This window comes from Scylla paramamosain, chromosome 5, assembly GCF_035594125.1.
Source record: "Scylla paramamosain isolate STU-SP2022 chromosome 5, ASM3559412v1, whole genome shotgun sequence".
NCBI classification, from domain to species: domain Eukaryota; kingdom Metazoa; phylum Arthropoda; class Malacostraca; order Decapoda; family Portunidae; genus Scylla; species Scylla paramamosain.
In genome coordinates, this window is record NC_087155.1 from 5,481,912 (window position 1) to 5,505,070 (window position 23,159).

Consider the following 23,159-nt stretch of genomic DNA (forward strand, 5'->3'; position numbering starts at 1 on the left):
CTATACTTATATGATAATACAGAAGTGTCAATTGATAGCAAAATATACAAGTAGGAAAACTATTAAGTGTTGAACCAAATTCTTGTAATGGAGCAATATAATTTGCAAGAACACACCACACAGCAAAAACCTCTGGAAACATGGCACGTAACATAACATGACTGCTGAAATCTTTTCAACTGGTGTGGATAGTTATGATATCCTTCATGGCAAGATATGATGATTTAATAAGTTATGACAGTCATGAATGTTTTCAACATCTTGTCCCTTGATTAAAATTGCAAATTACTTCCTTTAAGTTTTGTTATTGCAAATATTTATATTAGCTGGCAAGTGATTGGCTCATGATCTGCTTCTTGTTCATGCCTGTCTTTGAAATGTAAAGAAATTTGGCAGGAAAATGTCCATTATTTTATGTGTTATGGTGTGTCATATGGGGCAAGGGGTGGGAGACAGATGGTAAAAAGCTGAGATAAGGAGGGAGGCAGAATGAGGTTGTCCCATCTGAATAATCACTGATTGTAATGGATTAACATGAGTTCTTTCATCTGACTCTTCTATTTCTTCTCTCACCTTCATCAGTACCTAAAAAGAAAATGTACTACATATACATAATATTGATGATGATCATGATGAAAATTATAATAATAGTAATGATAAGTATAATAATGGTATCAGGGACCCTGTGACATTCACTACCCAGGCCCAGAAAACTGCCACGATCCATAATTTCTCTCAGTCCCTCCCTGAACCCACAGAGGGAGAGGACCTACTTGAAGAAGAACTTGCAACACTGGTAGTGAGTCTTACGAAAGCCCAAGCAACTAATAAAGACCAAATTAAGGCATACTCTGACACCATAGACGAGCTACCAGAAAAAAAGGCGAGTGTTGGTGGAGGCACTGGCAATAGTTGATACCCTTCTTGCCTTGAAAGACAGTGCCAGTGCTACAAGAGAAAAAGAACCATCTCCAGCACTGCAAAGGCGGAGTTCATTGAAAGAAACTGGGCAGAACATATTAATGATAACCAGGAAGCTTGAGATTAGTGGGCATTGCTAGTACAGAGCGAGAGTGAGAGTGACGGCAACACAGAGGCCTGGGACTCAGCTGACACCTCACCTAACCTCACGCTATCACCACCTCACCCTCCTCCACCCCTACGCCTTCCCTCCACCTCTCCCACATCTACTGCCCCAGACTGCCCAACACCACCACCTCCACTGACACCTCACAACAGCCCCCATCCCCCTCAACATAGACCCAGAGTGGCACGTGTGGTTCCTGCATTCCACCAACCATACCAGGGATGTGGGCAGCTGCCACGTCACCAAAAACACAAGAAGCAGAGCTCCAGGCTGGCGTGTGTTATCAGCAACACCCGAGAGGAGAACCAGGGGTCACCTCAGCAGGATAAGTGCTTCCGCTGCCACTGCAGAGGCCATTTGGGAGATCAGTGCCCAAAGCACCTCAAGTGTGAGCACTGCCAGGGACTGTACCACACAGCGGCCACCTGTCGTGAGAGGCTGGCAGAGTGCCGGCACCAGGACCTGGTAGAGGCTGTCTGGCTCAACAGCCAGGAGACATTCGCCCTCATCTGGGGCACTGCCTGGTGTCTCCCCGCCCCCTACAGCCACACCAGTTGGGGATTCCTGCCTGCCCCGCCTACAGTGCCTCACACCTACTGCCTCCTGCACCAGCAAGGGACAAGCTATCTACTGCAGTTCACTTTGCACAGATAAAAATGACATCCTTCATTGCCAGCAGGAGGCACACAGGCAGAGCTGAAAACGATCTGTGCATTGTATAAGTAAAACTTTCGAGGCTTCCACACGAACGTGGGAAAACACACACAGGTTCATCTGGGTGAATAATGCTGGTGCAGTGTTTGTGTGTGAGACATTCCTTGACTCTAGCATGCCAACAAATTGTGCCTGGATGAGAGGCTACTCAGCCTGGGTCAGGAAGGACTGCTTCACACAAGGAGGAGGAGTTGCCTTCTGCTACAAGGCCTCCCTCAATGCTGTAGTGCTGGACATGCCCATCGCAGCGGGGCTTGAAGTAATCATACTCAAGCTACTTGGTGATGGTGGCTGAGGTACACTTTGTATGGGCTATTATTGACCCCCCTCCCAGGGAACATCCCTGGTAGACTACATAACCACCAACCTTGACTGCCTCATGATAGCTCATCGATGTGACATCATCATCATCATCAGTGATTTAAATCCACGAGGAATACAGCGGTCCTTTGACTTTCTGCTCACTGTGTACAACCTCCACAACCACGCCACCTTCTCACATCACTCAGGCTCCATTCTTGACCTCATGGTAACAGATCTGCCTCCCCACGAAGTCAGCTGCTCCCCACTAGTCCTTGTAGGGAAGCTCAGACCATAAGGCCATTTTGACAAGGATAACATTCAAGAGGACCTGTGATGAGAGCTCCACCTGCACCCTGTGGCAGTGGGAAGATGCCGACTGGGAGCAGCTGCAGCACAGTCTGGTGACAACAAATTGGGCCAGTCTGCTGTGAGGAGACATGGATCAGCAGGCGGAGGTGCTACTGGGAGCACAGGAGGGGTGGGTGTCCCACAAGCTGCACAGAGTGAGGTCCTCAGACCAGCCATGGTTTGGACCTCAGTGTCGCACTGCCTCAGACAACAAGTACTGGCTATGGCATATCTACAAGCACAACCCCATGTGGCGGAACAAAGATGCAGCCGCCCACATGGAAGCTACCCAAGCCTGGGCTAAGGAACAGTGGGTGGAGAACAAAAAAAGGAAGCCGAGGGGCAGTGACATCGGCTCAAAACAGTGGTGGGACCTTGTGAAGGTAACACAAGGAGAAGACATCACCTCCACCATGCCCCCTCTCCTCAAAGAATCCAAGGAACTCCTTATAAGAAATAAGGATAAGGTGGATTTGCTGGCCCAGCACTTTGCCCACAAGATGACTGTCCCTCATCCCACCAAACTTCCTCCCCCCCTCCCTGTGGTTACAGGGGACAGGCTGACCGCAATCACCACAACTGAGGGAGAGGTTCAAGCTGCCCTTTCAGCCCTCGAGGAGAACAAGGCTGTGGGTCCTGACGGAGTAAGTCCCTGCCTACTTCGCAGGTGCTTTGGAGTGCTGGCAAACCCTCTCTCCAGGCTATTCAAGGCCATCTTGCACCAAGAAAGGTGGCTGAGAATCTGGAAGACTAGCCATGTTATGCCAGTACACAAGAAGGGCAGCAGATCGGAGGCAGTGAACTACTGCCCCATCTCCCTGTTGTCAGTGGTGGGGAAGGTGCTTGAAGGCATCTTAGTGAAGCGCCTCATGTCCTATCTCGACAGCCAGTATCTTCTCAGTGCCAGACAGTTTGGGTTCAGGAAGGCTTGCTCAGCAGCAGACCTCACCCTGCTGCTGTCAAATGAGTGGAGTGACACCCTGGACCAGGGGAGGCCCACAGCTGTCTTGCCGCTAGATGTCACTGGCGCCTTTGACCGTGTGTGGCATGCTGGCCTGGTGGAGTGACTACACACAGTCAGAGTGGGTGATGCCCTGCTGGAGCTGCTGTGACTACCTGCACAAGCAGATGTAGGTAGTCCACAGCGGGCAGCAGTCTTCTGCAATGAAAATAGGTGCAGGTGTTCCACAGGGCAGCATGCTGGGCCCATTACTCTGGAACGTGTATGTCAATGACATACTTAACCTCGTTCCGAGCGCCCACGCTTATGCCAATGATGTCACCTTGTCGCTGCCCCTCCCGCTAGGGGAAGAACAAGCAGATGGCAAGTCATCTTTGCCCCCCTAAAAACACAGCTGCTCATGGTGTCCAGGATGGTGCATGACATCTGTCCCACTCTCAATGGGGTGCAACTGATGCCTCAGCAGGTGCTGCAGATTCTGGGAGTCACGTTTGTCAGCAAGCTGACTTACCAGGTACACATAACTCAGCTTGCCAGGTCAGCAGCAGGGAAGCTGGCCTGCCTTAGAAGGATGTCCAGACTCCTGAACAGCAGGGGACAGAAGCTGCTGTACAAAGCTGAGATCCGCTCCTCTCTCGAGTTCTCCTGTCTTACCTGGGGTGGAGTAGCGCCCTCCCACCTTGCTGTCCTGGACAAGATTCAGCGGAGGGCAGAACATCTGATAGAATATGGCCTTCCCAAGCAGCAAGCCAGCCTCCACAGCCTGCACAACCTGGAGCACTGCAGGGACATGGCTGGCCTCACTACCCTATACAAGGTGCAGGAGCAACGGACACCCCACTTGCAGGAACTCCACTTGCCAGCATGCTGCACTGAGGTGCTCACTAGAGCCATTTCCATGGCAATCTTTGGTCCTGGTTACTCCATGGTCTCACTCTACCCACCACCAAAGACAGTTCAAGCAAAAGTATGTGCATTGGTGGATCAAATTTCTGGCCTCAGACAAGTACCTGGATGACCTTAGTATTGCAGCATGTGGAGGCCAGAAATTCAAAGTGTTAGTGAATCAGTGGTTCATTGAAATGTGTGACAGTGACATGGGCATAGATATTAGAAGTTCAGCCAATGAGTGACAGTGACATGTCAACAGAGTATGGCATTGGTTAGGCCTCGTGTGCGACTGTGATGCTTTGATATGTGGTAGAGGCTCAGCCTCATGAGTGACAGTGACACTTGTACAGTAAATATAAGGTCTTAACTTAGACAGTTGGGTGGGTTTTTGCATAGGGGTACCCAAAATATCTCCTTTGACCTGTACAATCCCCAACATGAAAAATGGTGTATTATGTATTAATAAGAGAGAGAGAGAGAGAGAGAGAGAGAGAGAGAGAGAGAGAGAGAGAGAGAGAGAGAGAGAGAGAGAGAGAGAGAGAGAGAGAGAGAGAGAAAATTTTATTAGTAGTATTATTATTAGTAACAATATTTGTGCTTAGTGTACTACTGCTTCAACTCCACACCTATAGGTCTAGGCATCTGTACTACAGCTACATTAGACGCACAGTAATTATTAGATACTTTTTGAAGAAAAAAGTGTGTCTAATGTGCTGGCAAATACACCAGCTTTGGGAATCCACTGCACTTCCATTATGGTTAATTTTGTGAGATACATTGAATTCTATGAGATATACACTCTTTCCAGTATATGTCTTCAGACACAACCTTTTCAGAGTTGCGCATTGAGTTCTTTCTACCAGCCTCTTGAAATGTATTCCAAATGTTCAGATATGCCTAGATATGCTATGTAACTTAAGAGAATTTTCTTACTTTAGCTGTTGCCATGGCTCTTATAGTTTTCTTTAAACTGGGAAAAGCTATGAAGACATCATTTTGTGCTTTGATGAAATATAGGTCAAAGCAAAACTTTATATCTGGTGATTCCATCTAGTTCTCCTGTTATCTTCTTTTACTATCCTTAGATTGCCATTGTGTTCATTTAATTGTCCATCTATTACTTGTTCATTGCATGATGTGTTCTGCTGATATCCACTCTTTTAGTTGTACTCAAGTTTAGTCTGCTTCCCAATCCAGCATTTTGTCTATTTCTCAACATTATGTAAAATATTATTCTTCCTATCCCACTTTATATGAATATTTGCATCATTGATAAGACTGATAAAACAAATTGTGTGTAACAGTACATTGCATAGTATCTGAATTTGTATTGTAATTCAAGTTAATATATGTTATTATAGTGCAGTTTATTTGACTACTCCAACATTGAAGTGGAAATCAAGGCCGTGGATAGGAAAAAAAGGACAAGGTTCTGCATTAAACAGATCAAGATGCTATGTGAGTTCTGCATTGCAAAAGTTTCTTGTCAGCAGGAAGCTGATGCAGAACTCATAAAACTCTTATATTGTGGCTAATGAGACATCCATTTGAGACTGGTGACTAATTTGGTAGTATATGTATGCATTATAGTGGATCCATTAACTTAGTACTTGGGGTGTTAGCTGTGCCTGGCTGTGCTGTTACCACCTCAACCTTGGAGTTACCTGACCTAACCTGGGCCACCAGGGCATGGCCTGGGAGATTCACATGTCAAGGACACGGGCAGTGGTGCTGCATGGCCTATATGCATGGCCAAGTACACTGAAAAATATACAGTATCACTGTTCCATCATCAAATCAAAAGCCATTTAAAAACCATTCAATCATATATAACAAATTATAATTTTGGAATAATTAGGGCAAAGGATTTCTGTATGAGTGAGAGAGGGAGATTATCATATGCCTGTCAACTGTGAATGTGACAGCAATGTGAGAGAAGAACAGCCAACACCTTGAGTCCCAGGCTAGGCTGGATTCACTATAGTGTTACTGGTATGATTTTATGCAGTAATGCAAGATGTTTTACCTTAAAATGTTGTGCTGGTGACAGTTGAAATATGGTGATGCTCATGTAATATTAATGTGAAATTCTGTGTTTCTTCAGTGGTGCTTGAAGCCCAAGTAGCAGTGGCACCAGACCATCCCAGCACAGTTCCTGTGGTGGCCTTAGCACTGCGCTGGGAGGGGCTGCACCATGCTGATGACATTCCACAGTTAAGAGTAAGTGTCTCATGTCACTGATGTATTTATTTATTTATTTATTTATTTATTTACTTTTGTATTTTTCTTTTATGCTGTCTTTGCGTTTGTACTATCTTCTCTTAACTTCATTCCTGTGTTTGCATTCAGAAGTTAGTTACTATCCCTTACACTCCTGTTCCCTATTTCCTTTATTGTTTGTTTTTCCCCATACATCCAATATATATATATATATATATATATATATATATATATATATATATATATATATATATATATATATATATATATATATATATATATATATATATATATATACATAGAGAGAGAGAGAGAGAGAGAGAGAGAGGCTAGGGACGAGAATTTGACACATCTTTGATAGTAGTCTATTCGCAACACTTAGTATAACATTTACCTGTGCAGAGGCACTTCTATTCCCCATGTAATTTCCCTTACTTCCTGGTGTTCATTCACTTTGAGTTGCCCTTGATGATAAAGTAATCAGTATTCACTCAGCCCCCATAGTTTAGTCACCAGAATTTCCAGAAGTAAATTGTTTTATGTGTATCAGTTAGCAGCCTACTGTGAGTGTGAGGTGAGATGGTGGCATGGGGTGGGGTGTGTCTCAGTTTCTCCCCCACATCATGAGCATGAGTCACTGCCTTAGATGCAGTTCCAAGCCGTGTTCTCACAGTCTAGTCAGTCATAGTTCAGCTATGACATGAAATAGGTGTACTGTCAGAAGGCAGATGCACGGAGGAGACTGGTTGGAGGTTTTTACAGTTAGATGGGCCAGTTGCTCTAAGGGGATAAGTGAGCAATTACTGGCCATATGCCCCAGCCTATATGGATAGTGTAGGAGTCTCCACGTCAGCCTGCCTGGGGTGTAGTTAAGTGTAAAGCACCTCTTATCAGGAATGTGATTCCTTGGCTGCATGTTACAGTGAGAGCTGAATTACACTCCTGTCCATTTTTGTGGGCACTTTGTCTGTGTAGGTGTTTTGTTAAATGCTACTGCTGGCCCAGGCTTCTAGAGAGTGCTTGGCCACAGAGGATCGCAAGTGGGTAACAAGGTAGTGAAACTTTACTCCCTCTGCAGGCCCTGTCAAGGCCTGTCATCTAGGAAACAGTAAACAATACTACTCAGTGAGAGATATAGCACTTTGTTGGACAGTGGGTGGATTTGTTACTGAGGGTGGTTGTCCAACGGGTTTTATACCTCGACCTTATACGTGGTTGTTGCTTGTAATTGTCGCTCCCAAGAGGTTGGCTGTCATTTTTTCCCCAGCTGTTGGAGTTAGTAGTTGGTGGACTATTTCTTAGTCTGTTGGAGGGAGAAATGGACTGGCAACTTCATGTGTGAGTAACATGGTGTTATGGGTGTCTGGTAAAGGGTGCAAGAGTCAAAAGGAGGATCTTGTAACCCATATTAAGCCCTGTACCAGGCACATAGGTGGTGGCCTGGGGAAACCTTTGGTTGAAAGTGATAGCAAGTTCTGCATTTTGTATTTTGTTGAGGACTTTCTCTTTATTCCTTTTATTCCTTTATTGTCACTGAAGGCATAACATGGCCATGAGCTGGGAATGTCATTCTCATTCATGACAATGGACTGTCTGCAGTCTGGGTGGAAACCTGGTATGATCACTGGCCTATATAAGGGACAGGACAGATTAGTCACGGTAGTGACATAAAAACCTTGGGTATAACCTTCTTGGGTATAACCTCTCGCCCTGTTGCCAGATTGTATCAACCTGAACAGATGTTTCTGATAGGTTCTTGCCACTTTGTTCTGATGATGTACTTGCCACTCTGTTGCCACTTCCGTCTTGGTAAGATTGTTTGCCACCACTGTATCAGATGAGATTCTTGGTATGGTTGTGATTACTCTGGAGGACCTGGTAGTAGCATGATAATGTTGGTAGTGTGGAGGTCGTGGTAGTGGTTTGGATTATGGTAGATTGTGTGATTTAATGATGGACAGGATGTACACGTGTGATACTGAGACACATTTGATAATGGATGTGACAATAATTGATTCTCTCACTCTGAAGACTGACTGAACAGATCTCAAACTGTACTCTGTCCGATCTCTCTCTCTGTCTGACTGATATGAAATGATGACTGATATGAACTGACTCTCTGAACAGACTGACTCTCTAGCTACCTGTACAGCTCTATTTATGCTAGATGAAGTGGATCAGAGTTCAGAATCTGAGATGAAGAAATGACCAATGAGATGCTTGGAAATGGGGTGAAGGAGCCAATCAGAGAGCTTCTTATTCTGTCCAATGACCAGGAAAGAATGACAGGAAGGCAATGCAGGTGTTTTCCCTAAGGACTTGCAGGAATGTAAGGAAGGTGTGATATTCCCTTGAGAGCACAATAGGGAGGAGAAAAGGTTAAAATAGACTGAGGCTGGCCATGTGGGCACGTGGTATGAAATATATGAATGATGAATATATATATATATATATATATATATATATATATATATATATATATATATATATATATATATATATATATATATATATATATATATATATATATATATATAATTGTTATGACTGATGCAATTGATACACAGAGTCTGGTGGATGTAGCACTCCCACTGATAATGTTCAGTTGCAGGGTGCTGTCTGTAACCAATGACTCCTGCAGCAAGCAGTGGTGCTTTCTGCAGATTCATGGAAAACCAGTATCAAGACTGGTCAAATGTAGTATCAAGTTTCCCCATATATATATTGTGTTATGTTTTTTCTCAGTGGTGGGAGTATGTCAGAACTATTGTTCTAACAGGGAATTCAGTGGTGATGGGTATTAGTTCAATTAAAGTATAACAATCCACCATAACGAGTGGGTTAACCTATGATGATCTGGGTTGAGCAGATTCACCATCCCAGAGAAAACCAATATCAGTCCTCTTAATAGGTGGGGAGTTGGTTAGACTCCAGCCAGCACTCAGTGTATATCAACACTCCTCTTCAGCTCACTACAGTAAAATCCCTCTTATCCGGCATCAACGGGACCGCCGACATGCTGGATACTTGAATAGAAGTGAAATTGTGTCCACAATCACCACCCTACACTCATGCATCTTACCATAACAAAGATCAGCTGATCTTAATCAGCAGCTGATCTGATCAGCTGTGTAAGCACAACATGCTTCCTCTTTCTACAACTTTAGGCATGATGAAGGCATCAGGCGATAAACAGTGCACACGCAGGACTGAGTCACTGAGTAAACACAGTGCAGTGGGCCGCGGGTGGCGCGAAGCAGTGCGCTCTGGTGGCGAGGGGACAAGGTATGCCTCGCGCGGGAATTTTAATCGATTTTATGAGTACACATTGATTTTTTATTGATTTTAAGGCTCGGGGAAAAATGTGCTGGATACTTGAAGCTGCCGGATACTCGAATACCGGATGAGAGGGATTTTACTGTACTACCTTTGGCAGACATTTCACACCAAACTCCAGCTAAGTGTTTGTCTAGTCTCAGGCCTGTGTACTGATAGATACTTAGCCATCTATGTGTCCACCCAAGCTAAGGTATATTATTTTTAACCTGGCCTTAGCCTGTATATGCTAAGTAGTGAGAAAATTAAAGAATTAGTAAAACAACATAAGAGAAAGTCCTGGGAGGAATTATGACAGATAAGTTAATGCCTGAGAAGCACATAAATAAAATAACTGGGGGTGCATAAGCTACTCAGAAATATAAGGTCAGCCTTTATGTACCTGGATGAAGATATGATCAAGAAATTGATAACATCAATAATATGACCAAGATTGGAATGTGCATCATTGGTGTGGTCACCAAGACTAAAGAAAGAAATCAGAAAGCTGGAAAGAATACAGAGTTGAAACAAAAATACCACTAAGACTGAGGAATCTCCCATATGAAGAAATACTAAAAGAATTATGGTTAACAACATTGGAAGAAAAAAGGCAGAGACCTAATAGTGATATACAGAAACAAAAAGGGAATGGAGAAGATTGATAGAGAAGACTTAGTGATCAGGGACACAAGTGATAGAGGAGGACACAAAGAAACTGAAAAAGAGCATATACAGAAATATAGCTTTTCACATAGGTATATAACAGTTTGAACGAACTCAAAGAAATTGTGTGCAAAAAACAAATTATGACCTTAAGGCAAAGTTAAATGCTAAAAATATAGAGATGGGACAGCATGAGCCTAAGTATGGCTCTTTTTCTGTATCTCACAACTAGTTGAATACACACACACACACACACACACACACACACACACACACACACACACACACACACACACACACACACACACACACACACACACACACACACACACACACACACACACACACACACACACCAAGATAATACCAGAATTGCAAGATCTGCCATATGAGGAGAGACTAGCTAGGATGCAACTCCCAATCTTGAAAAGGAGATAAGAGAGAGGTGACATTATTACATTTTACAGATTACTGAGTGAGATGGGAAGGCTAGGGAAGATCTATTTGTAATGAATGAAAGAGAAACAAAGGGACATGGAAGAAAACTAAAAACAACCACCTGCAGAAAGGACATAAAGAAGTTTAGCCTCTCTCATAGAAGCATTGAGACATGGAATGGACTGGAAGGGGAAGTGGTGTGTGCTAGAAATATCCATGACTTTAAGGAAAAGTTGGATAAAAACAATTATGGAGATGGGACAGTACGAGTTTAGCTCCTCTCCCATATGTCACAACTAGGTAAATACACACACACACACACACACACACACACATATACCATAGCCGGCGTATTAGACACACCTCTGCATAGGATGCATCCCTATTTTACAAGGATGTTTTGTGGAAAAAAAAATTATGTTTCATTATAAAGTTATTGCAAAAAAATTGTAGTGTGTGTGTTTCTGTGTGTGTGTGTTTTATATAAGATGGCTACTGGCCAAGGGTAGCCAAAAATTTTAATAAAAAGAATGGCCCACTTAATGCCAGTTCCCATAGACATGTCAAATAGAATAAGAAAAATAGAGGATAAGTGTCTTGAAATTGCCCATCATGAAAGAGTTTAAATCATAGAAAGGAGGAAATACAGAAGCAGGCAGGGAATTCTAGAGTTTACCAGAGAAAGGGATGAATGGTTCAGAGTACGGGTTGACTCTTGCATTAGAGAGGTGGACAGAATAGTGATGAGAGAACAAGAAAGTCTTTTGCAGCCAGTCTGCTGGAGGAGGGGAGGCATGCACCTAGCAATATCAGAGGAGCAGTCAGCTTGAAAATATCAGTAGAAGATAGCATGAGCTACAACAACGTATTGATGAGAGAGAGGCTGAAGACAGTCAGTTATAGGAGAGGAGTTGATAAGACGAAAAACTTTTGATTCCACTCTCTCCAAAATAACGGTGTGAATGGAACCTCCCCCACACACATGAAGCAAACTCCATACATGGACAGATAAGGTCCCTGTATAGGCTTAGCAGCTAGGGTGGGGAATGGGGCAGTGGTGAGAAAACTGGCAGAGATGACTCAGAATGCCTAACTTCATAGAAGCTGCTTTAGCTGGAGATGAGATGTGAAGTTTCTGGTTTAGATTCTAAGTAAAGAACAGACCAAGGATGTTCAGTGTAGAGGAGGGGGACAGTTGAGTGTCACTGAAGAAAAGGGGATAGATATCTGGAAGATTGTATGAAGTTAATGAATGGAGGAATTGAACATTACTGAATATGTTTTTGAGGCATTGAACATTACTGAATATGTTCTACCCCAATCAGAAATTTTAGAAAGAGTCAGGCATTCTGTGGTTTCCCTACATGAGCTATTTACTTCCTGAGGGGTTGGATGTCTATGAAAAGATGTGGAAAAGTGCAGGGTGGTATCATCAGCATATGAGTGGATAGGACAAGAAGTTTGATATAGAAGATCATTGATGAATGATAGTTAGAGTGGGTAACAGGACAGAACCCTGAGGAACACCATTGTTAATAGACCTAGGAGAACAGTGACTGTTTACGACAGTAGCAATATAACAGTCAGAGAAAAAACTTAGGATTAAGTTGCAGAGAGAAGGGTAGAAGCCATAGGAAGGTAGTTTGGAAATCAAAGCTTTGTGCCAGACTCTGTCAAAAGCTTTTGATATGTTTAAGGCAACATCAAAAGTTTCACCAAAATCCCTAAAAAAAGTGATGTTTTGTCCACACATCTGGTGTGATGCAGCACTGTGGCAGTGCAGCACCATCGCATCTAAAACAGCGTGTGCGTATTTACCTAGTTGTGGTTTATGGGAGGGGAGTAATCTCATAGTATCCCGTCTCTATATCTATCCAGTTTGATCTTAAAAGCATGAACAGTTACAGCATTGACAACGTCTTCACTGATTTCATTCCATTTGTTCACACTTCTGTGAGGAAAACTATATATTTTGATGTCTCATCTACAGCTAACTTTCTTCAACTTCTTACTGTGTTCCCTTGTATTCTGTGTCTAAATTTATAAAATGTTTTTTGTCCACATTTCCTGTACCATTTATCATTCTATAGAAGTTCATTAAATTCCCTCTCTCTCTCTTCTATTTTCAAGGGTAGCAAGAACTTCTGTGCTGTCCTTAAGTACTTTGTCATGCACACTAGGTGCAACAAGGAGATTGTTTGGGTTAAAAGTAGCCTGTAAATCATGTCAGCACAGATGAAAAATTATTCTTAGCTGCTTTACTGTATTTGACTCTTTAATTGGGCCCCAGGGACAAGTGGTCAAACCATATCACCTGATGGTTGAGCCATCCACCAGCAGTGGCCAGATCATCCTCACCAAGTGGGATGGTGGGACCACTTTGGTAACCTTCAGAGTTTTGATTACTACTAAGAAATTATACAAGTTGAAGAACTGAAAGAGCTGATACTGTAGATGTGACTTCCTTTTAGAATAAGCAGATTTCAAGAATTTAGGAAACTATTTATTTTGAATTTTTTCAAACAAGTGGCTGAACCATCACTGCTTTCTCCTACTGTTTGGAGTTTGACAGCAAAGAAGTGGATCCATGTCTTTAACTTGTTTGATGATCACAAAACAAGCTAGAAAATATGACCCAGCAAGCAAACAGTCAACAACTATCACATTTTAAGATTCATAAAGTGTATTGGATTATAAGATGCTCCAAAATTTTGGCAGGCCCTTTCTTGAAAATAATACCCTTATTTTAATTTTCCCCACTGTCATGATATTTTTAAGTTTCATATTTATTAAGTATTATGAAATTCCATTATTTCCTTTTAAAACTCCTCCAGACTTTGCATGAGTAACTATGTACACTGCATATATAGCAAAAAGCCTCAACACTGCTCTTGCCTTGAGGATTAATAGAAACAAACACAACCTAGGCAGAGAGTCAGAGAGGTAACAGTATTACATCAAGGTAAATAAAAGTTTTGTAGTACATAATCATCAATATTCTGTAAATCTTTTAGTTTAAACACTTTTTAAACTTTAAGAAGAGTAAAAAAAAAGATATTATAATATATTGCCAGGAACTGAACCTCACATTTTACTGTTTCTGAAGCAGCAAAGGTCTGTATGGCTTCAGTTATTTCCTCATGATGGGTGTTTTTTTTGCATGAAGTAATAATAATAGTACACTGGTACCTCGGTTACTGAACGTCTCTTTTTCTGAATGACTCGCTTTTAGAACAAAAATTTTAACTCATAATTACTTCGGTTGCCATACTTTAATTGAATTTTCAAACAAAGTTACTTGATTTCAAATACTACAAGACATAGCAAAAACTGCCACTTATTACTAATTTATAGTTTCTATAAATATTTACTTCATTTTTATATATTTGATGGAGAGACCCAGAGGGTAAGACAATTATTCAATAATTCAATCTTTGAAATAAGTTAAATGTGATCCCATTGAAGAAGTTGAAGAACTTCAATGTAAACAAACAAGGTTTGGCACTCAGGAATAATCCTGAGCCTCCTGTGGATCTCTTTATGACCCACAATGCCATCACCACTGCACAACCTGCCTACCTATCTAAAGTTTTTGAATCTATCCTCAACAGGAAGATTCTTAAACATCTATCACTTCACAACCTTCTATCTGATCACCAGTATGGGTTCCATCAAGGCCGCTCTACTGGTGATCTTCTGGCTTTCCTTACTGAGTCTTGGTCATCCTTTTTTAGAGATTTTGGTGAAACTTTTGCTGTTGCCTTGGACATATCAAAAGCTTTTGATAGAGTCTGGCACAAAGCTTTGATTTCCAAACTACCCTCCTATGGCTTCTATCCTTCTCTCTGTAACTTCATCTCAGGTTTCCTTTCTGACCGTTCTATTGCTGCTGTGGTAGATGGTCACTGTTCCTCTCCTAAATCTATTAACAGTGGTGTTCCTCAGGGTTCTGTCCTGTCACCCACTCTCTTCTTCTTATTTATTAATGATCTTCTAATCCAAACTTCTTGTCCTATCCACTCCTATGCTGATGATACCACCCTGCACTTTTCCACGTCTTTTCATAGATGTCCAACCTTTCAGGAGGTAAACATTTCACGCAGGGAAGCCACAGAACGCTTGATTTCTGATCTTTCTAAAATTTCTGATTGGGGCAGAGCAAACTTGACATTGTTCAATGCCTCAAAAACTCAATTCCTCCATCTGTCAACTCGACACAACCTTCCAGACAATTATCCCCTCTTCTTCAATGACACTCAACTGTTCCCCTCTTCTGCATTGAACATCCTCAGTCTGTCCTTTACTTATAATCTGAACTGGAAACTTCACATCTCATCTCTAGCCAAAACAGCTTCTATGAATTTTTTTTTAGGTGTTCTGAGACGTCTCTGCCAGTTTTTCTCACCCCCCCACCTGCTAACTCTGTAAAGAGCCTTATCCGCCCATGTATGGAGTATGCTTCACATGTCTGGGGGGGTTCCACTCATACTGCTTTTCAAGACAGGGTGGAATCAAAAGCTTTTCGTCTCATCAACTCCTCTCCTCTAACTGACTGTCTTCAGCCTCTCTCTCATCACCGCAATGTTGCATCTCTAGCTGTCTTCTCTCGCTATTTTCATGCTAACTGCTCTTCTGATCTTGCTAACTGCATACCTCCCCTCCTCCCGCGGCCTCGCTGCACAAGACTTTCTTCTTTCTCTCACCCCTATTCTGTCCACCTCTCTAACGCAAGAGTTAACTAGTACTTTCTCTGGTAAACTCTGGAACTCCCTGCCTGCTTGTGTATTTCCACCTTCCTATGACTTGAATTCCTTCCAGAGGGAGGTTTCAAGACACTTATTCATCAATTTTTGACTACTGCTTTGACCCTTTTATGGGACTGGCATTTCAGTGGGCATTTTTTTTTTATTGGATTTTTGTTGCCCTTGGCCAATGTCCTTTCTAAAAAAAAAAAAAAAAAAAACTGCATTTTCCCAGCAGCAAGATGTCTAAGTGTTATGATCACCTTCATTTTGACAGTGAGTGGGCTGCTCCTCTCTGTGTCACTCTGCAAGGCTTCACTCACTTGATTAGTGACAAAGAGAATGCCTGCTTGGTCTAAATGATATCTTTTGATGAGTTCTGTCACTAAGTTCATTCAATACATCCTTTCTGGATAAAAGAAATTCTAAGCTGGTGATCTTGTGGAGCATCTTATCAGTGGGAGTAGTAGAGTTATATCCACCCATTCACCACCTATCTCTCTCTTAAGCATTTAATTACTTTAATTTTACCAACATTCACATTCATCTTTCTCCCCCTTCAAACACCCAGATTCCTCCACCAGTCTTTTACTTCCTCTTTGAGTCAACCACCAGAGCTGTATCATCAGCAAGTAGTAGCTGACTCAGATCCCATATCCTTTCCTCTCCACTTATCAAACTTAGGTCTCTACCTAAAACCCTCTTACTTACTTTTTTTACCACACTATCCATATACAAGTTGGACAACCCACATGACATTACACAATCCTGATGCAGACTTACTCTCCCAAATGCATAGGTATTTATATGGAAAATCTTCACTTGTTTGAGCATCCCACCTCCAACTCTGTATACTTTTAGAGCATCCCACAGTCCTTGGAAAATACTTACAGATATGTCTGAGAAACAGTTTTTTTGTAAAAGAAATTCTCATTATTCAATTTATGTGACTTTACACCACCTAAACCATCACTGACTCAAATCCTAACCTTGGGCTTATAAGATGCAGCCTGATTTCTTAGGCTTTTTGGAAAAAAGAAAGTAATTAAAAATGGTATGCTACCTTGATGTAGTGTTACTTTGAGCTTGTCTGTGTTTATTTTCTTTATTTTACTAAGAAATAAATGTTATTGAGTAAATTTAGATTGTATCTTTATCTTGTGAGCAGACCTGCTATTTCAAAATATGAAAATTCCGTTTTTCAAAAAGTACCTGTTGCTGAGGATTTTGGTTGAAATATTGTAGACTACCATTTAGTTGCTTAGCAGTCTAGTAATCTTTTATAGTACCACAAAGTACCTGATTTTTAGTAAATGTATAGTACTATCCAGTTATCCAGCATTTCTGATAATCAGATATGAGGTTGGTTTGCTAAAGATCAGATCTGCAGACTTTTATTTATTCATACCCATTAAACCTAAATTTCTCTCTGGGAATGCAGCAAATGGAAAAAGAGATCAACGTGCACTGGGATGAGCTGGTGTCTTGCCGTAGTGACCGTCTCCAGCTATTGCCACTGTTGCTGTATCGCTTGGCTGTGTGTCTGGATGTGTTCACTGAGGCTTCTAGTGCCCACAGTGATCCCAACAACCCAGGTTCACACTTTCACAAGGAAAAGATCTTCTTTAGACCTGCCAGGTAATGTATCAGAAGTAACCTTGCATGCTGAGTCTGCTAGTCTTTCAGTGTTTGCTTTTTCTTTCAACTTTTCCTCAGTCTGTCATACAGAAAAGTCTTGCTTTATTCAAGAATTGAATAAACTCTTTTAAGAACATTTTCATGTAGAAATTCAGCCCTACAGGTAAAGATGGAAAAAATTATTCTGTATATCAGATGTGTTTTTTTTATTGTTTACAGAATAATTATGATCTGTGTTTATTCAGAATGAGTATAATGATTGTGTGATAGAGCCAAAATGTGGAATGTTCATACTAAAATACATTAACACAGTTGAAAATTAGTTTAAAGTTTATTGAATAAAAAGTTCACTTTTCTAAAAAAGTATCTTTGATGCTCTTGTATCTCTTATAAGGAACATTGACATTGTACTGCAACATTTCCCACCAACCCTAAAATTATTTCAACATTTCTCTCACAGTTGAAACTACTGCATTATTACATGATCATGATCTATACTCTTCCAATCTTTCATTGTTTTTTATTTGCACATCTGTTTCTGTGAAAGAACTGCTTCAGCTTTTCCCACTGCTTCTCTATCACACAGTTGAGTTATAAGTTTCACACAGGTGACAAACATAAACACCACTGTTTAACTTTTGCAACACTTCCACTTATTTGCTATTGTGTTATTGTGTTGAAAGATTGCTAAATGTAACAGTAAAGGAGGAAGATGGAACAGTGATTACTGTAGCTAGTGGAGGAAATAGACTCAATGCATTAGGCAAGTTAAACAGTGTACCAGTCAAGGGAGAGGAAGTATGAGAGGCTGTGAGGGAAGTGAGGAAAAGAAAAGCTGCAGGTTTTGATGGATGTGCCGTAGTGTTTGAAGAGTGGTGGGGAGAGCATTATATTATGGTTGGTAAGGTTACTGAATGTGTGCTTTATTGTTGGCAAGGTGCCACAAGACTGGACAAATGCATGTTCAGTTCTCTCATATAAAGAAAAAGGGAATAGACAGAAATCCTCTAACTATAAGGTTATCAGTTTCCAGGGTGTTCTGAAAGTAATCAGTGTTGGAAGTGGGTTGCTCAAAGGAGTGAAGGTTTTCCATGTAAATAGCTGGGGATGTGTGAGAGTAAGTTTGTATCATGGTTGTGTAATGTCATGTGGTTGTTCAGCTTGTATGTGGATGGTGTGGTAAAGGAACTAAGTGTGGGAACTATTTGAGCTGTCCACTCACTAGATTGTCTACCAGCTAACACAATCACAGAAAGCATTGCTAGATATAATTATAAATAACTGATACTTCATGTGGCTGGGAAGATGGTGACAGTCAGGGGTGAGTTGTAATCACTGGATTTTCGAGCCAGCTGGTGGCCATATTTCATAGCTAAGACACCTTCCTTGAAATATCCAATGATTCCAAGCTTCTAAGTGTTTCTTAACTTAGCAAATTTAACTAAGTAAAGGTGGTAGAGTGACAAGAATGTATCTTAAAAAGACTCTTGTTATGTTGGCAGCTAGCAGACAACTGCTGTTGAGGCAGGCAGACTCATGGCCTTGTGGGCCTCAGCTTGCCACATCAGAAACAAAAGCTTTATGCTTTCTGTTATCTTTTCACCACTCTTATTTATTTGAATAACTAATACTTAGTTTGTGCTAGATTAATCTTAATTACCTTTTAATATAACATTACAATATATGTACAAATAACTACACAAACCAATAATGCATTGATATTATGCATGATACAAATGGAAATTTCCACAGTAAGTATGAGGATTTCAGGCAGAGGCTTAAGTTTGATCACTGGGGAGGAAATGGTGTAGGATCTGAGTCTGTTACTATTTGTTGATCATACAACTCTGGTGGCTGACTCAAAGGAATGTGAAAACTGATGGTGGGGGAGGAGGAGTTTGCATGTGTTTGTAGGAGGAGGAAGCTGAAAGTGAATGTTAGTAAAGGTAAAGTAATGAAGAGCCCAAAAGAGATAGGTGGTGAAAGGATGGATGTAAGATCGAATGGAAAACAGCTGGCACAGATGGATTGTTTCAAATAGTTGGGATCAACAGTTACAGTGGAGAGAAGTGTTGAGACAGAGGTGAAGAGCAGGATGAAGGAAGCAGGAAAGTACTTGGTGGACTGAGAAAGATCTTTAAACATTGGACACTGGGTAGGAGTATAAAGAGAGGGTTATATGAGGGAACAGTGGTGCCCACTGTGCTGAAACATGGAACATGGGAGTAGCAGAGAAGAAATAATGGAAATAAAGTGTTTGAGGAACATGTGAGGAGTAACTTGGAAGGGCAGAATAAAAAAATGTGATAAGAACTGATGTTTCAAGAGAGCGGGCTGGATGGGCAGATCAGTGTGTATTTAGATGGCTTGGGTATGTGGAGAGAATGGAGAGCAGAAAACTAGTAAAGAGAATAATGAAGTTAGATGTGTGTGGTGGAAGGTTAAGAAAAAGGCCATGCCTGGAGTGAACAAAATGAGAGAGGAATGACAATGTAGCAAGCAAGAGCGACTGTGAATGATAGAGGTGAGTGCATGAAAATGACATTGTATTGGTGACTTCTGGTGAGGGGTGCACTTGATGGGCCCCTTAGTGTATGAACCAAGTTAGGTGTTGGACACTCAGTAGGAACTACCCTGCATCTGCTGTGATGTCAGAATTGGAGTAGGTGTGGGGCAGGAAACAGTCTCATTATGAAAGGGTAGGGATAAGCCAGTGTGTGTTGTCAGGCCTTGCTGTGGTAATGGAGGAGGATCAAGCCTAAAATCATTCTGTATGGAAGTGTCAGCACAGGTCTGAGATCATTCATGTTGTGACCTAGATGTTGCGTGGATTTGGTTTTTAAAGGTTACTGGAAACTTACAAACATTTTCAAATTTTAGTTAAGTAATACTATTTATTTACATTTCTTACAAGTCTATGAAAATTCTTACTCACATTCATCTTTAGTTTGTTCAAAGTTATTTGATGTCACTTTATATCTCTTCAGCATATTCATTAATTAATGCTGTCATTATGCAAGAACACATACAATATCAAATTCATAAACACAGGTAATATTCAGTCAGTCCAATTAATGTTCATTCAGAAAAGCACACTTGATATCAGCATCACATCAATTACTGTAAATATTCCATAATTAAGTGTAGATCTTTGTACACCATACAAACCTATCATATTGAGCATAAAACAACATGTAAATACCCTACTCCTCCTTTAAGAAGATACTTGATTTCTAGACTGCATTACAGTTTCAAGTTTCACTTACTTTAGTTATTCCATCCATCTTGGCCCCTCTCTGGTCAGAGCCTCTGGAACCATTGCAGGATCCATTAATTAAACTTGAATCTTCTGACCTTTTATTTGTTCCAACATTATTCTAGTCTTTATTTTCATTGATCCACATTATAGGGATCATCTTAAGGATGGTTCCTGATTCTTGTGACATAGATCAATGAATATAAAAGTGGAGAGCTTACTCTATGTAGTTGCATATGACCTCAGACCTTACCTTCATCTCATTGGCCTTTGAGGCTGTGGGATAATGACCTTGCCTCAAAACACAGGGCCTCAGTGACATCTGGGTTTCCTTAGTTTACCTTCCCCAGGTTTTCTCCAGTAGTCCCCATTTAATGACTAGCCTGGCAGGACAAACAGCTGAGTGAGCTCCAGCCCAAATTTAAACTGGGGCCTATTGATTCAAAGCCAGGCAGACCACCCTGTGGAAGTGGTGGTGAAAATAAAGACAATGGAATATTGCTGGAACATTAAAAGGTGTGAGATTCAAGTCTGACTGGTGGTATCTCAGTGAAAAGTAAATCAAGCTGCAAGCAATATGTCATGCATGACAATAAACCAGTTTTGTAGCTTTGGTTTCTTCTCTTTAATGATGTGTGTAAATTTTTGCTCCAATGTTTTATTTATAAGATATAAAAGTGAAAAGACATTTATATAAAAATTTCATGACAGAAGGAATATGTATTTTGCCCTTATGTACATTGGCCCTGATGTTGGATAATTCATTTCACCATATGATATTCATGTTAGGTTCATTCCATCATATGATAGTCAATAGGTTATTCATTCTATCATATGATAGTCAGCTATAAACACTGTCTATGCCTCCTCCTATTAAGTATAACATATTTTGTAAAGAAAGCTAAAGAATAGGAATAACTGATTCTTTTATTCCTATTTCAGAGGTCCAGACCGAGCATTTCCCTTCAAGTATCACCCAAAACTTGGAGTATTCTCTCAACGATAGATGTACAAGTTTCTCTCAAGCCTACAGTTCACCTGATGACTAGATTCATTAATTTTTGAGGTGGTTTGATACAAGAAGAGTCTTTTATGTATTACCTTTGAATGAAAAATAATGACTCCAAATAAAGATAAGTCAAAGCTACCTGTCTGGCTATATACTTAAATTCATGTTCCCTCAGTGTTATTGCTTCTTGAAGCAAGCTGCAACTAGTAAGTTCTCGCCAGCCCTTCCACATGTTCACAATCTTAGCTGCTCAGTGCCCTTTTATTCCTCTTGTATATCTTCATTTTACACATTTTTCTTCACTCTTGGATATCTTTCAAACAGGCATATCTTTTTTATCACTTTATAATTATAAGCTTTGAATCCTTTCATCCCTATTTTTTTATTTATTTATTTATTTATTTATTTATTTATTTTATTTTATTTTATTTTATTTTTTTTTTGTGTGTGTGTGTGTGTGTGTGTGTGTGTGTGTGTGTGCGCAATCAATTTTCATCACTTATCCTCAGACATACCATATCTTAGTCCAGCTGGCACTTTATTTCACCTCCAATATTTTTCATCCGTACACCTATTTCATAAGATATGTTTGAGGCTTGATAGATAGGCACATGATAAAATGTTATAAAAATGTGCCACAGGAATTTAAAATGAGAAAAAAACAGAGTATTTACAAGTATAGGTCTTGGAACATGAAAATGAAGAAACTGTAAGAGGAATAAAGAGGAAAGTAGTAGATGAAGAGTTTAGTAGGAAGCTGGGTGAAAAGAAAAAAGGGGGAAATAAGTTGTTTTGGAATCAAGTGAGAACAGAAAGGGAGAAGAGGAGCATGGAAGTGTGATAATGAAGAAAGATGGAGTGTTTGTAGGTAGCAAATTAAAGAGGAGTTGGAAGATGTGTGGGAGAAAGCATTTTGATCACTTAATTATATAGAGGATGGGTATGAAAGCATAATACACAGAGTGAGTGGTCATGCCGAAGAATTAGTAGGGAGGAGGTACAGTAGAGAAAGTGAAGACTAGGTTAAAGTATGACAGAGCTACAAGTATTGATGGAATAAGTGTAGAAATGTTAAAGTATGGAGAGGAAGTTATAATTGATTGGATTCAAATATATGAACTATCATGGAGGCTAAGGCAAGCACTAGATGAGTGGAGGAAAATGCCTCTTCAAGAAGGTAAAGGTTGTAGGCATTAATGTAACAGTTACAGGAGGAAAAGTTTGCTTAGTGTACTAAGAAAAGTCTGTAGGAGGAATTAGCTAAGAGACTGCTGGAAGTGACAGGAGAGGTGAAGGCTAGTGAGGAACAGGGAGGTTTCTGGAAAGGGGGAAAAAAGTTTAAATCACTATCTTTTAGTCAAAATAATAGCAGAGGAGCAGCTACTTAGGAAAGGATGAAAAATTGTATGCAGTGTTCATGGACCTAGATAAACCATATGATAAGGTGGATAGTGTTTAGTATACTGTAGAACACCACATATTGCCTAGGCACTCTCGTCAGCTCCACATCGTCACGACATCTGGCAGGTGGGAACTCTAAGAAAAGACAAACCACCACCCTGCTGTAGCTT

General features: G+C 40.8%; 1 protein-coding gene across 4 annotated transcripts in view; it reads left to right on the forward strand.

Moving 5' to 3' along the window:
* LOC135100453 (THO complex subunit 5 homolog) overlaps positions 1-23,159 on the forward strand; it is a 105,855-nt gene that overhangs the window by 76,926 nt on the left and 5,770 nt on the right. For 2 of the 4 annotated variants that reach the window (XM_064003362.1, XM_064003363.1), the window contains exons 13-15: positions 6,409-6,524; positions 17,127-17,323; positions 21,522-21,726. In XM_064003362.1, the coding sequence (XP_063859432.1) occupies positions 6,409-6,524; positions 17,127-17,323; positions 21,522-21,585 (377 nt within the window). In that variant the 3' untranslated portion in view covers positions 21,586-21,726. Of the gene's footprint in view, positions 1-6,408; positions 6,525-9,874; positions 10,861-17,126; positions 17,324-21,521; positions 21,727-23,159 lie in introns of those variants that run through there. The other 2 variants (XR_010268714.1, XM_064003364.1) reach the window with 2 other exon arrangements.